At 41.9% G+C, this 15,529-nt stretch overlaps 1 protein-coding gene across 1 annotated transcript in view; it reads left to right on the top strand.

The window, feature by feature from the left end:
- The first annotated feature begins 11,873 nt into the window (after positions 1 to 11,873).
- The window catches only part of PDGFC (platelet derived growth factor C), a 198,510-nt gene continuing 194,854 nt past the window's right edge, over positions 11,874 to 15,529 (top strand). The window contains exon 1 of the mRNA XM_045998168.1: positions 11,874 to 11,994. Coding sequence (XP_045854124.1) covers positions 11,877 to 11,994 — 118 coding nt within the window. The 5' untranslated portion in view covers positions 11,874 to 11,876. The remainder of the gene's footprint in view (positions 11,995 to 15,529) is intronic.

Below are 15,529 nucleotides of genomic sequence, written 5' to 3'. Positions count from 1 at the left end.
CATTAAGGAAGTTTAGTATTACTGTAGTATGAATTAAGTAATTTATTTCATGAGATAAAATCTCAGAATATATCTGTTTTTAAAGTAATATATTGGTGCCAGATAGGAGGGAAAAAACACAAAGTGGCATGCTTGATTCAGTCCAGGGCAATTTTTTTTTTAAATATTAAAAAAAATCTGAAAGTTGATGTCTTAGGTTTCGTAGCAAAAGTAATTGCCCAAAGCACATGAGATAAAATATGAACTGTCATTTCATTAACTTACTTTATGTAGGAATATTCATAAAATGGCAATACTTTGTATCCCACTTTAGCATGGTGACTTTTAAAGTTTCCTCTATCCAGGCAGCAGTCAGTGATCAGTAGTTCAAAACCACATGCTTTCACAGATAAACATATTTTAAATCGTAACATACAAACTTTAAAATCTAAAAAGAAAAAAAAATTCATTTGACATCATATTTTTAAATTATGAAGAAGATACTTCCATAGAAGTTATTTTTGAAAATGATGACATCTTGGATATAACAGATTGGCTATTAAATCAACACAGATTTGTGAAACATCTGTTACATAAAATTTCTCTATCAGAAAGAATTAACTCTATTTAAACCAGTCAGGCAATACGAATATGGGCTGTTTGCCTGGTCTTGGAAATAACCTTGTAATGTTGGAATGAATGTTATCACAATATTTGTGAAAAAGCAGATTCTGCATTTCTCCCATTCTAGAAAATGCCTACCTGGTCTTCTTTCCAGCTCATCAAACAAAAAAAGTTATATGAATTATTTTCACTTAGGTGTGAGCTTAGAGATGAGTACAGCTTGACTCCTGTTTTTCATAATTCAGTGCTTCCTTCTACAAGATCCCCAACTTTGACTGACAGCCAAGCAAGAAAATGAACTCCACATGGCTCCGGTCACCCTAATTATGTCCGAAGTAGCTATTCTTCCTCTATTTTTCTTTTACAAAGATTATCTGTATTTGGGTATATCTGCATTTGGGTACTTCACATTTTTGTTGATTTCACTCACCAGTTAACGTAAGATGTGTTAAACATGGAAATCCACATAGATAATGTTAGAAACTTCAGTGAGGAAGCAGGGCCCAGACGATTAGATGGTTAGCAGGTTTTTGTTTGTTTGTTTTTGTTTTTCCAAAGGAGAATGCAAAATTCCTGCCAACAAAGAGTTTATAATAAATTGCAAGGAGAGTATATCAATAAAACCAGAGAATGTAACCTTAATGTTGGACAGTGAGTTTTAGGATTTGTCTTGAAAGTGTTTAGAAGATTGAGAGATGTATTCTTATGTTGTAGTTAGTGATGACAAAAAAGGGAAAGAAGACAGGGAAATTCTTTTTTATTTAGTCAAATTATTTAGTGTTATTTTCATTTTTAAGACACCATTGAGTATAAAATTTCACATCGAAATAATAGCAAACTTTTGGAGAGAAAAAAAGATAGTTTCTAAGTTTCTTCTGACACTAACTATAAGACATGTCAGAAATGTTAAATAGAGGGGCTCCTGAGTGGTGCAACCGGTTAAAGTGTTCCTCTGGTTTTATCTCAGGTTGTGATCTCAGGGTCGTGAGATCAAGCCTGGCGTCAGGCTCCACACTCAGCACAGAATTAGCTTAAGTTTCTCTCTCCCTCTCCCTCTGCTTCCCACCCCCACACTATGGTCTCTCTTTCTCTAAAATAAAATAAATAAAATCTTAAAAAGAATAAGAAAAGGAAATGTTAAATAGAAATCAAATTAATTAGAAAACAAGTTAATTCAGAAAATCGATTATATAATCGAGGACATAAACTGCAGGTTTAAAACATGCAAGGCATTGTACCAAAGGCTTTACACACTTTATCTCATTTATTTCCCACATATTTCTGAGGTAGATTCTATTATTATCCATTTATAATATTAGTGATCTAGGTAATATTAGGTGATAATAGTGAATATCATTTCTGGCATACATTTCCTTAAATGTAATAGCTGTGATGTTATCTTGTATCTCTGATTTCAGTGCTTAGATAATGAGTGAGAATCTATACTGCCTCCAGATACTGTTTGAACACAAAGTAATGGTCAAGTACATGGACTTTTGAGTTAGACTACTCACATTTAAAGTGTAGCTCTACTAGTTGCCCCACATACAGGGTAGGCAAATTGCTTAGCCTTTAAGCATCTTAGTTTGTTCCTCTATAAAATCTGTTTAAATGTACCCATCTCTGGGGTGCCTGGGTGGTTCGGTTGGTTAAACATCTGCCTTCAGTTCAAATCACGGTCTCTGCTCTTGGGATTGAGCCCCACGTTAGGCTCCCTGCTCAGCAGGGTGTCAACTTCTCCCTCTGTCCTTCACCCTACTCTTGTGCTCTCTCTCACTGTTTTTCTCTTACAAAAATAAATAAATAAAATAAAAATTTAAAAAATGTACTTATCTCATATGTTCATTGTGAGGACAAAAGAATGAACGCACATGAAATTTTAAAAAATAATACCTGGCACAAAGTAGGAGTTAGCTATTGCTAATGGATAAGTGTGGTATGTTAAGTGGTTAAAGAGGATAAAAAGAAAAGTAAAGGGGTGCTTGGGTGGCTCAGTGGGTTAAAGCCTCTGCCTTCGGCTCAGGTCATGATCCCGGGGTCCTGGGATGGAGCCCCGCATGGGGCTTTCTGCTTGGCGGGGAGCTTGCTTCCCCTCCTCTCTCTCTGCCTGCCTCTCTGCCTACTTGTGATCTCTGTCTGTCAAATAAATAAATAAAATCTTTAAAAAATTTTTTTTAAAAAGAAAAGTAAAATAGGATAGAATAAGTGCTACATTAGGTTGTGTATCATTGTGGAGGGAAAAATAAGGAAAGAAGCAAAGACAGTCAATACCAGTGCATCAGTTGTGGTGTCGGGAACCAGAGGAAGGTCAGAGAGCCTGAGACCTGAGCATGGAGGGAAGGCAGATTCTGCCTAGAGAAATAGAGGTTTTACCCTGCAAACAAAGTGGGGTGGGGGTGGGGAGTAGGTTGTGTGTAAAACTTTTAGAGTAGAGCACAGGATGGTAGTCAGATTTGTGAGTTAACTAAATCAAGCTAGGAATCCATCCGAGGGCAATTTGAAGGAGCCTAAGAGTCAAGGAGGCAGGGTGGGAAGGCCTTTCGGTAGGGAGCAGATTATTCCATAAGACATGGTTTGCATCTGAGGTAGAAACCAATGCAAATGAAGATTACTGGGATGCACAAAATAAGGGGGAACTCCTTGAGTGCACAATAACGTGTTTTTACTTACTTTGTAACTTCTTGGGTAGACAGCACGCATTAATGTTCCCCGCATTATTGCTCCTGTTTTATAAAGTTTTCCATGATAATCTTCAGGTTAGTGGTAACAGAAACGTTGTCTCCTATTTACAATTTTCACCTTCACCAAGAAAATAGTAAGCCACCTCACTAAGTCTGCTTTCTCTGACTCTTGTCCTTCAGAAACTGATTTGAATACACATTGCACGCTCCCTTCATCATGGGTTGTCAGCACCAGCAACACGTTAATGATGATTTTATGGCAAAGTTTTATTGCTAAGAATAAGGGCAACAGATCCTTTCTCCTTCCTATGGTTTCAGAAGATTCATTTCTCATTTCTATGGCCACTGAAAAGGGCATTCAGTATAAGACACAGTGACATTTTCATTGACTAAATGCTTAGTCCCTGTATGCTTGAAACAGTGTCCTTTTGATGTCAGACAAACTCAGAAGGATTTACTGTTTGTTGTTGGCAATAGAATTTTAAGTTACATATTTATGACTGGGATTGTGTGGAGTTATAAAATAAACACGAAACGCTTAATATAAATGACAATAAGTTTGAAATGCATTTTTTGAGACATTGCAAACTAGTGTTGTGCTAGGTGAGATGGGGGCTTGGGAACATAATTGTTATAGGTATCACCTCTACAATCAGCTACCCCATTGACATTCTGGCTTCAATACTTATGAATGGTGTGACCTTGGGCGAGTTACAAAACCTTTCTGAGGTTCAGTTTCTCATCTTTAAAATGGGTTCTATTAATGTTTACTCACAGAGTTGTTGTAGTTCATTACTTTATCAGTTGTTTAGTAAGTGATAGTGGATCCCATGGTAGAGAACTTTGCTGTGAATATTTCAATAAAAAGAGTTAACTCCACAGGATGTAAAACAAAAATAGGCAGGCCACTACAGTTCACAGAACACCTGATTTGATTCCTATGCTGGAATAAAGAGACTCTCTGGAATGTGAAATTTCTTTCCCCTGACAGGGCTGAGATTGTTGAAAAGGGAGGTATACCGACCCCGATAACCATCTTCAAACAGAAATTTAGAGGCAGAAAGAAAAAGATATTAGGAAATGCTTTGAATTCCTAAAATATGATTTTTTTACAAATTTATAGTATTATAATTTGCCTCAATAAATATGAATAATAGTAGCTCTAATAATTAGCTGATTCTTACTTTATTCTATTTTTATGTGTGTTTAAAATGCCATCTGTAAAAGAAAGGAAATAATTTTTCCCCCCACTGGATAGCCAGTGGGGTAAAAATGACCACCAAGAGGGTCTTTCCCCCAGGCATATCTTTTCAGATACAAATGGAATTTATCTAAGGAATTAGAATTTCAATTGAAGACTTTTGCTTGCCTGAGGGCTTAACAAGTCACTAGTTGGTTCTTGTAGCAATCTTCCTGTTTTGAATAACTCTGACTAATCCAGAAATACCTTTGTAAAATTATGAATGAAAATGCAAATTTACCTCACTTTATGGCTTAAAAAACTCACAGACCAGGCATTTTAAAGTAAAAACACATGGAGGGATACATATAGGAATTTTATAAATAAGAGGCCTAGAGTCTGACATCTATAGTTAATCAGAAATTGATTCTTTTTTTTTTATTTTATTTATTTTTTCAGCGTAACAGTATTCATTCTTTTTGCACAACACCCAGTGCTCCATGCAAAAAGTGCCCTCCCCATTACCCACCACCTGTTCCCCCAACCTCCCACCCCTGACCCTTCAAAACCCTCAGGTTGCCCCAACCTCCCACCCCTGACCCTTCAAAACCCTCAGGTTGTTAGAAATTGATTCTTTAAAGGGAACACCTGGGGAAAGTGTCTTTCTTCCCAGTCCTGATGCTTTAATTCATTGGCAATCATGGGTAGGAAAGCAGGAATGATAGTTCATTCCCTTTGTCCTCAAAGACCAGGAGATGGATTCTCTGAAGATGATTCTATGAAGTGACAGATGGTCTAGGCTAAGGCATTAACAGGATGACTAACTTTGGCCATGATAAACAAGACACTTATGCTAGCCCACGCTCTGGGTGGGCTTCTCCCCAAGGCCAGCTTTCTGATGCCTTAGTCACCACCATTCCTTCAAGTAACCAGTATTCCCTCTGGCTCAAATATTTCACTTAGGCTGTTCTAGAAAGAGCTGTCTAGTGTTAGATTAGTGTTCTCAAACACATGGGAAAATTCATTTACATATATCATAGTATACCTCAAATTAAACATTGGGGCAGACAGGGGAGCCTGGGTGGCTCAGTCAGTTAAGCGTCTGCTTTTGGCTCAGGTCATGGATCCCAGGGTCCTGGGATCTAGCTCCGTGCTGGGCTCCCTGCTTCGTGAGGGGTCTGCTTTTCCTTCTCTGCTCCTCTCCACCCCCCAGCTCCTGCTCACTCTTTCTCTTTCGAATAAATAAATAAAATCTGAAAACATACACACATGCCCACACACACACAACATAGGGGGAAGATGTCATTGTGGAGAAAACCTTGAGAAGAAACATAAGAAACCTTCAAATAAAAATGTTTTTGCCCCAAATCCAGGGCCTCAATGTGTCAACAATGCAAGAGTAGAACAGGAAGACCTGATCAAATGGTTAAATGTACCTGTCATCCTTAGTGCTACTCTGGGAAAACTAATTATCCTCTTGGAGCTTCAGTTTCTTTGCATTCAAATGAGGAAACTCTGACTTTCCTCAAAGGATTGGTGGGAAGATTAAATGAGAAAATAGACCTTAAGGTGTCAAACAGTTCCTGGGACATGATAGGTGCTTCAAAAAGAAAATTTGAGAACCTGAATAATTCTCTCCCCTGTTTTATTTTCTTTGGTTGGCTTTTGTTAACTCTCCATCCTTTTGAGCTGCAAGTCACAGGGAAATACGATTTTGCCCTTCAGAGAGGATGAGTGAAAGATGATTCAGAGGATGAGAAAGGAGAAAAGATGGTACAGGGGGATGAGGAAAACGTCAAAGCAAATTGCATTGATAAAATAAAATTTGGGACTATAAAACGATGCCTTAAAATGTTGCAAGGTTTTAGGATAGAAGAGGGCAAGCACTTTTCTAACTGTAAAGATCCTAAGAAGCAAATAGTAATCAACGTAACAGAAAAGAGTAAGAAAATCTCTTGAACTATCGTGAGCTTTAAAAGCTGTTCAGGATGCTTTTAGTATTAGATTAGTTAAGCCACATTCTCTTTTTTGCTAGCAACTCAGACTTTTAAAATGTTCATTAAGTAGAGTCCTGAGGCTCTCCACCTTGCAACCAAGGAAAAGTCTGCATTTGAAACAATGATCACAGAGTGAAAGGGTCCTTCTCCCATAACCTTTGGAATAAGAAGGTCACTATCTGAGAAAGGAGGATCTGTAACTGTGCCATGACCTCTTTACTATGGTTTGTCACAATGGGGATGACAGTCTTCATATCCTATGCATGATTTCAAGGGAAGGAAAAAATGACATCTTATTGAGTGGCGGACACGACCAAACCTTGTGTTTGGTTGCTGCCCACATTTTTAGGGGATGCCCTTTGCTCTCAGGACTGTTTCCCATTCCACCAGTGTGACTCTACAGAACAGTAAGACATTGGCCATCTGCTCTTGGCTAATGTCAATATTATTTCCTTATTATTTACAACTCACTTGTGTCTGATCACTAACTTTCTTTACCTTGGAACCACACTTTGTGTCTTTCGATGTTGCTATCATCATACCAAATATTAAAAATTAAAATGTGGATGTCTACACAAAATTATTTCGTTTTCTTGAATTTAATAAAACTCCTGATGCTTTCGATGATTTCCAAACTCTTTCTTCTGCCCCTCTGTTTATCAGTAGAACTTGTCTTGTTGAACTATAATAATAACAATTATAGAGGACTACCTTGATTGGGCAAGTTTAAGGAGAAGAACTCTTTTCATCATCTCTAGCCAGCCATCAAAACACCTTTAAGATGAGGCTAAGAAACTGTTGTTTAAGTCATGCATTATCACAGAAGCACAATTAAGTTGAAAAAGTTTTGCCATCACTAACTCTAATAGCTCAAAGAACCAAAGAAAGAGTCCTAAAATGGTAAAAGGATTGAGACAGAATCCAGTGTAAATTTCTCATGAAAAGAGAAGGGACAGAGAGGATTTCTAGATCAAGGTTGTACTGTTTGGTTATGGCAAAGCCAGACTAAGTCCCTGGTGTCCCATCTTCCAGTGAAATGATCTTTTGTTGTGGTGGTTCAAAGGTTACCAGGGCTCCTCTTTTCTTTAGGGCTGTTTCTGGCTACTTACTCCCTCTGAATTCTGAGTCAGACAAGCACTTCTGAGACTTTGAACAAAATCTTTGCATACTGAACTGTGATTTCAAAATGGAAACAGCAGCTTTACTTCAATAGGAAAAGCCACAGAGGGTCACCTAGGGCCAGTTCTTGTCACCCGTTTCCTTGGCCACACACCTCTAACTTCCCATCTCCCTTTCCCAGAAAAGTAAAAATTAAAGAGCAGGGCCTGAGAACAACTCTCTGTCATTTGTCACAGCAAGCAAGTCTTTCTCAGATTAACAGTTGCTACACTGGGAGGTAAAAGGTGACAGTTGTAAAAGAGAAGAATTCAATAAAAAGTGTGTTTTATAATATTTAGGTTGGAAAAACAGTATTAGGTATCCTAGATCTCTAAGCAGAGATAGCAAGATCATACGTTTCCTAAGATGGGGTAGTTGGAGAGAGTGGAGAAAGAAAAGGGTGGCCCTAAGAGAGATGCCTTAATTTTTTTTTCTAGAACTATCTTTATTTCTGCAGTGATCTGTGGGCTTTTACTTCCTTACTAATGATACCTCCAGCCCCTGGTCTCATTTAAATGTATAGGTAAGTATTGTTTGTTAGCCATTCTGGAAACCCAGGGGCATTTATGTAGATCAGAGGTTTCTGAACTTCAGAAACTCTTTCTCTATTATCTGCCTCTAAAATGCTGAAAAGTTAAAGTTCTGAGAAAAGTTGTAAAGTAATTTTATACATACCTCTGTGTGTGTGTGTGTGTGTGTGTGTGTGTGTGTGTGTGTGTGTTAGCATTGAATGAGAAGAAGAGAGAGCAAGAAAACTTGCAGTATATGATTTTCTGAGGCAAAACTATGTCCTCACGGTTCTTGCCTCCTGGGTGTTACATGACCAGCTAAATGGGCAATTGGTTTTAAATCTTATTCCACTTAAAATTATTAGTGACCCCACCCTCCTTCCCCCAAATTATCATTGTTAATAACCAAGTACATTCTACCATGTTCTTCAACAGGAATTTGTAGGTAACACTGTTCATGCATTCAGCCTGAATGGGCACTCCTTCCTAAGGTTTAAGAAAACACGAAAACCACAAAGAATGTTTGCAATTATTTTCTCTTGGTTGGCGGAACAGATGCCTTTCCTCAAGGAAAATGCCTTAGGCCAAAACAAAGCCATATTCATTCAGAATATATTGTTTAGTAATTGTGCAGACTCTGGATTACATAAAATTTACTTTCAGTGCAAGGGTCCCACTTTTCTAGGAAAGGTTTATAAGCAAAATGGAGCAGGAAGACAGGCAGAGGGTAAAGTGTTAAAAGAATCAACTGTGCCAAGGGCAAGTGCAGTTCAAGAAACAACAATGCAAGTACATTGAAAGGAAATCAGGCAATGTGACTGTGATTTTGTCTAGGGGTCATGCAGGAGCACCTGGCTGGCTTTATTTATAAGGTGATTGTCAAATCAATCTGTAGAATATGGATGAGGTGACACGCAGAGGTAGAATATTATTCTAGATCATCTGTAACTTTTCAAATACAACCTTCATGCTGAAATTCCAGAGAGAATGTAAGTGACTCCAATAAAGAAACCTGTCAGTCAGTCAAGAGTGTTTATTTATTATCCCCCTGAGCCAGGCACTGTTCTAGCCAATATGAAATGATACAAAATAAAGAGTAGTCATCACCCTTATAATCTCATGAGAGCAAATGGATTAAATCTGCAGACACACACACACACACACACACACACACACACACACACATACCCTCTATGTGGGTGGTCAAGAAATGTTAATTATAGGGACGTTTAACAGCCTCATTTAGAAAAACCCTGATTAGAAAATTAAACTTACAAAATTAGAAAAACGGGGGTGATTAGTTTTATTACAGATAGATTAAAACACACTCATAAAGCATGTCTTTTATATAACAATTCTCATTATGTTATTAACATTGGGAGCATTGCCCTTCTCCCTCACAAATCCACAAAACACTTTTGGAACATATTTATTGTGCAAATTCAGATTCACACTGGTGTCGAGGATGTGCTATAAATACATAAAATAACCAGCCCTTGTCAGCTAACCTGTAAGTTCTTTAAAGTCAAAGACTGGGCCTTGTTTAATTGCCTTGGTATCTTGCATGGGAAGACCGAAGTGGTAAAGAAATAAGAATGAATGAACGGGATAGGTGAGTAAAGATGAATTGAACTTATTAGAATTTTAAAAGGCAAAAGGAAGAGCACCAGCATATTACAGAAAGGTAAAGTTGTTGGTTTGTCTCGTTGGGGGGTCCAAATACAGGACGAGGGCTTGGCATTTTCAGCATGACTGAGAAAAGGTCAGCTCCTGGTTCGGTTCAGTAGGTGTATGCCCCTTCCCCAAGCATCCCTGGATCCTTTTTCAGGGCAGCTGACTCAGTGGACACTCTTGCAAGGGCAGGAAGGGCAGCTCCTGAAAAAGAGGCATCTGAGACGTCACCAGTGTCCCAGGATATACCTTAAGGCTATATATCCTTTCTTCCAACCCCCAGTGGAACACCGTAAAGGGTCGAATCGTTTGCATTGTCTTAATTAACAGGAGATCGGGTGCTATTTCTGATTTGCTGGCCAGGGGACTTGGTTGATATTAACTTAATGCAGTCCAACTTGTACGCAAGTCTCGCGGGGACAGAGCCTTTAATGTTTTCACTGCTACCGCCCTAGCTCCTAGAACAGTCCCTGACACAGTAGGCATTCAACAAATAGTGTGTTGCTAAATGAATGCATGTTGCTGTTAATATGCTGGCTGTTTGTCTTTACTTTTGTTTTATCCATCCCGCTTCAGAGAGCTGGAAACTGAACGGAAATCTTTGAAATCCAAATTCCCTTGTTCCTTCGGTCCAGAAACTCTGGCCAAGCCTTCGGGAATGGGGATCCCCTCAGAAATTAATGACAAGTCACGACCACGGAAGGCGGGGTAAGAGGGAGAGTTGCAGGAAGTTCTCCACTCAGTTTTGCGTTTGCAGTCCCCTTAGCCACCCATCTTGCTCTTAATTTGGGACTAGGGGCATCTTGGGGCGTTGCGGGGGGTTGGGAGGAAACCAGGGGTCGCTCTGGCTGCATTCCTAGCCTGGCCGTTTGGGTCCCGTCTGCGGGCGAGCCCCGCAGCACCCCCTGTCTGTGCCAGCACCTGTTGGACTGCCAGTTGGCGGCCGGAGTCGGCGCGAGCGGACGCGGCCCGGGGTTGCCCCTCCCGGAGGCGCCGACCCTCGCCCGCCCCTGCGGCCGCCCGCGGCAGAGCGGCTCAGCCTCCCCCGCTCGCCCCCCGCGCGCTCCGCCAGGGCTCTGCCCACGGCCCCCTCCTCCCGACCGCCGCCGGCTGGGGGAAGGTAGACGAGGGGAGGGGACAAGCCGAAGCCTTGGGCCGCCGGCCTTCCCTTTCCACCCGGTGCCGAGACGCCGCGCGGAGCCCCGAGGTTTGCCCGGAGCCCGAGGAGTGGGGGGAGGGGACGGGGAACGACCGGAGCCCCGCGGTGACCCCGAGCTGCCGAATTTCCCTTGGCTTCGAGGAGCGGGGGACGCACGCAAACAAGGTGAACTTTGGTCGCGGAAAACTCCAGCCAGGTGCCGGGATCCGCGCCGCGGCGGTCGGGACCAGGCGCAGGCTGCGCGCCGGGCTGGGGAGCGGGAGCCCCGCGGCCTCCCTCCGCCCGCGCCCGGGGCGGCCTCGGCCCGGAGCCCCCCGGCCTCGCTCCGGCTCCGCGGCCCCCGGGACCAGCCGCTGCGCCCTAGCCTTGTTTCTTCCCCCTCCCCCTTCGGGGGTGGGGGTGGGGCGGGGGAGAGGGGCGCCCGGAGAGCGCATCTATTGGCAGCTTTGTTATTGATCAGAAACTGCTCGCCGCCAACTTGGCTTCGAGGCTGGCTTCGCGCGACCCTTGAGTGTTCGCCTCTGTCCTGTCCCCGGAACTGACAGGTGCTCCCAGCAACTTGCTGGTGACTTCTCGCCGCTCCCTCGGCTCCCCCGCGTCCCCACCCCCTCTTTCCTCCCTCGTCTTCACCCCCACCCCCACCACTTCGGCACAGCTCAGGATTTGTTTAAACCTTGGGAAACTGGTTCAGGTCCAGGTTTTGCTTTGATCCTTTTCAAAAACTGGAGACACAGAAGAGGGCTCTAGGAAAAAGTTTTGGATGGGATTATGTGGAAACTACCCTGCGATTCTCTGCTGCCAGAGCAGGCTCGGCGCTTCCACCCCAGTGCAGCCTTCCCCTGGCGGTGGTGAAAGAGACTCAGGAGTCGCTGCTTCCAAAGTGCCCGCCGTGAGTGAGTTCTCGCCCCAGTCAGCCAAATGCTCCTCTTCGGGCTTCTCCTGCTGACATCTGCCCTGGCCGGCCAGAGACACGGGACTCAGGCTGAGTCCAACCTGAGTAGTAAATTCCAGTACTCCAGCAACAAGGAGCAGAACGGTGAGTCTTTTGCCCCTTTCTCCTCCTTCTCGTTTCTCGCTGTGTGTGTTACCTTGGCATTGTGCGTTGGTGTGTGATGTACACCACCCTGCGAGGGTATGATCGTCTCTCTATCCATGCAAATGCGCGCTGAGTTCATTGGCATGGACTTTAGGAGGTTACGTGCAGTTTGCAACCTCGGGAGCTGCCACAAAGCTGTAACAGGGCAACGTGAGTGCCACTGCTGGCTCAGTTAGAGAGGACATTCTGGGAGCGATTGTGAACGTCAGTTCAAACGCACATTGCAGAACTTTTCCTTGTCAGAGTTATAAGTTCAGGAACTGCCTCGAAAAATGGATCCAGAATGAATGAGTCTTGGCACGTTTGACTTTACTCCAATTTTCTTTTGGGGGGGGGGTGTTTGAGGAAATGTACCAGCCACATTAATTGAAGCACTCAGAGTGGAAAGGCATCAATTAATCAGTAAGTAGATAGGAAATAGAGAGGTCAAGAGGCCGTGTGGACGTTTTTAGGGGGAGTTAAAAAATGTATTTCTCTTGCGCTCTATTTTTTTTTTTTTTTTTAAATGTGCCTTTGTACTCTGAAGCCCTTACCTTTCTGGTGTGTGTGTTTATATGTGTTGGTGAATGACTGCTATTTTGTGTGTGCTGGAAACGACTTAATCCTGCATAGGAAATGAGAATTACTTTCAGCTTTCAAGTGTACCTGAAATGTTTAGAAAACTCTCAGATGCAAGTTCCCTTGGGCTGGGATTGCACAGAGCTGGAGAAAGGCTCCTTTCATAAAGCCAGGGCAGCTTCAGGGTGTGTAATTTGCTTAGCCTCTGAACCCCATATGATTTACATCATTCAATTTCTAAACTCTTTTTCTCTTGATCTACCATTATGAAGTCATTTTCGAGAATACTTCGTAAATAGAAATTTTATACTGCACATGAAACCACAATGTTAATGTAAGCTGTCTAAAATTAGAATATTAAATACCCTGTTTACAAGTGGTGGCTCTTAACGTTATTTGAAAAGAAATGTACATGTTTTTACTGCTTTGTAGGCCATCTATTTAGAGTACAGTAATGCTGTCACTTTATTAACCGGGGGAAATGAACCCAAGCCCCATACCTAGAAAATCAGAATGGTGTGTGCTGTTTTTAAGTCACAGCAAACTTTTTCTTTATGTATTAGGGTGTTTACAAGCTTCAGCTTTGAATTTAAGCTCTCTGAAGTGTTCATCCTTAAGAAAGCACAGAAAGTTTTAAAGTACAAAGATAGATTGAGGATTCCTGGGACTTTTGTAGACATTATTTGTATGTGTGTTTTATGTGCACCTAATGCACATTATCACATTTATCAGCCAATATTAATGTAGTTACTTCTTCCAACTTGCTAATGTGATGGCACATGGCACCTGCAAGACGCTTGAGCTGCTGATCAAAGGGCAGCCTAGGGATCTATCTCTAATCACAGGAGCTGCAGAGGACTGGGGAAAAGTGATCAAAGGAGCCCCAGCACCAGCTGTACCCTGGCAGGAAACAGATCAGACCAACCTTTGTTCTTTTTCATGTAAAATAAATGTCCAGTTCAAAATATTGCTTCTTACTAGACAAGCTTCTCCAGAATGACAGTGTACAATATTCCTGGCTTCTGTCTTCTATATTTTATAGTTACTGTGCCATTATCATTTCTCCCCTATGTGCTGTTTTATCAAACCTGTCCTGGCATCTGTCACCTCCTGAATCCCTTCGCTACTTGTGCCTCTGATTGTCATTCTTTCTTGTGTCCCACCTACCGGTCATCACTTTGTAATGGGCCCCAGAGCTCCCATGTGGTCATTGGCCACTTTACTGAGCAGGTTCACACCCTCTGGAGAGGTGAGTTCATTAAGCCAGGCCACACACATTCTGTTACCATCAGAGGTTGGGCCATTTCCTTTCCTAAGTTGCATGATGCTAAAAATAGCCTGGCTGTTTCCTAATCTGTGGGTAGAGGATTGAGCTATGTTTAGCTCTTGGGAGGGTTGGCAGCAGGAAGTAACTAGAGGTAGAGAACTACTCACCTTGTAGTTTTTAACCTCAGGAGAAGTGGGACTTTCCAGCACTAGGGGGCAATATAGAGCTATTTTCCCCGCACATGCTCAGGTTGATTTTATGCTTCAGGGTTCCAAGCTTTGAGGATAACAGGTAGGTGCCAAAGAAGATCCCCCTGGAATGTGAACAAATTTGCTGGAACTTCCTTTTCTTCGTCTTCTATGGGGGGAGGGTTCAAATTTTCATTCCCTTAGGTGGGATTTTTTTGCCCTTATAAGTGAGTTATGATGGATTTTTGATTGTCCTCTTCCTAGTCTCAATTTTGATGATTGCCCAATTCTGGAAGTACAAACCCGTCTGGAGATGCCACATAGAAATGTCATTGGCCCAGTGTGTGCATTGCATCATTTTATGAAAGGTCTTCTGAGTTCCAAATGTCCAAATTGATCTATTGATTGTGACTATAGGAACTCATTCGTGCTTTCAGAGACCTCTCCCTAGTAATACTGTCTTCTCCCAGGAATTCTAAATTCTCAGGTGTTGATGCAATCAGATCCAGAGGACTGCTTCATCTCAATATTAACTTGGTGCCCCAAGAGGTGTTATAAATAAATGGAAGCTGATTGCTGTAGCCAATGCTAGATATTTGGATTTAGGTTGGATCATGTGGAGGTGCTTCAGAATTCATTTTGGAGAATTCGTGTCATTTACCCTGCTATCATTTGTTACCTGGTTTTTGACCTAACAGTATATTGCACTTCTTGCCACTTTGCTGTGAGAATAGCTTTGTCCTCCAATGTTATAAGTTACCTTTGTGTCCTTAATTCTTACCCTGACTTCTAACCCTGAAGTCTCACATGTAAAGCAAGGGTCTCCAGATGTATCTTAAAGGAGATAAAAAGATAAGAACGTTGACTTAAATAGGGTTTCTGGCCTATACTTCCTGTTTGACCATTGGAAAAATGACTGATACCTGTGTGCACTCACTTAGGGGAGAATGCTGGGTATGGAACCAGTAACTTCTGAGATGGTTCTTCTATGTTGTAGGGGAAGGAATCTTATGCATCAAAAAAACAAAGAGAAACAAAGCTTCCCTTATCAATTAAATATAGCCCAAATAGACACCCAATCACAAAGTTTTTGGAGGAAGGCCTCATCCACTTTGTGTCATTGGTTAGTGATTTTAATTTACCCATGGAGCTGAAATGTGCTTCTGGTTCTCATTTTCTTTAGCCATTTTGAGGGCAGATTTAGAATATGTCTCTATTGGTTAGGGTTATTAGGGTTATGCTTATGAACATAATTTATTGTATGTGCTCTTGTCCTCAAGAACTTTCGTGGCCCATGGTCCTCTAGGAATGACTTTCTGAATATATGTATTTTGTGTTTGTAGCTTCTCTCTCTCTCTCTTTCTCTTTTTTTTCTTTTCATGCTGGCTTGTTCCTCCTCCCCTTGCCCTGTGCCTGTATGTAACAAAGCTGTGTCTACTTCCCCTGCCCTTTCTAGGGGGAT

Source organism: Meles meles, chromosome 2 (genome assembly GCF_922984935.1).
Source record: "Meles meles chromosome 2, mMelMel3.1 paternal haplotype, whole genome shotgun sequence".
Lineage (NCBI taxonomy): Eukaryota > Metazoa > Chordata > Mammalia > Carnivora > Mustelidae > Meles > Meles meles.
Note: the sequence above shows the minus strand (reverse complement) of the source record. Positions and strands in the feature narration are given on the sequence as shown.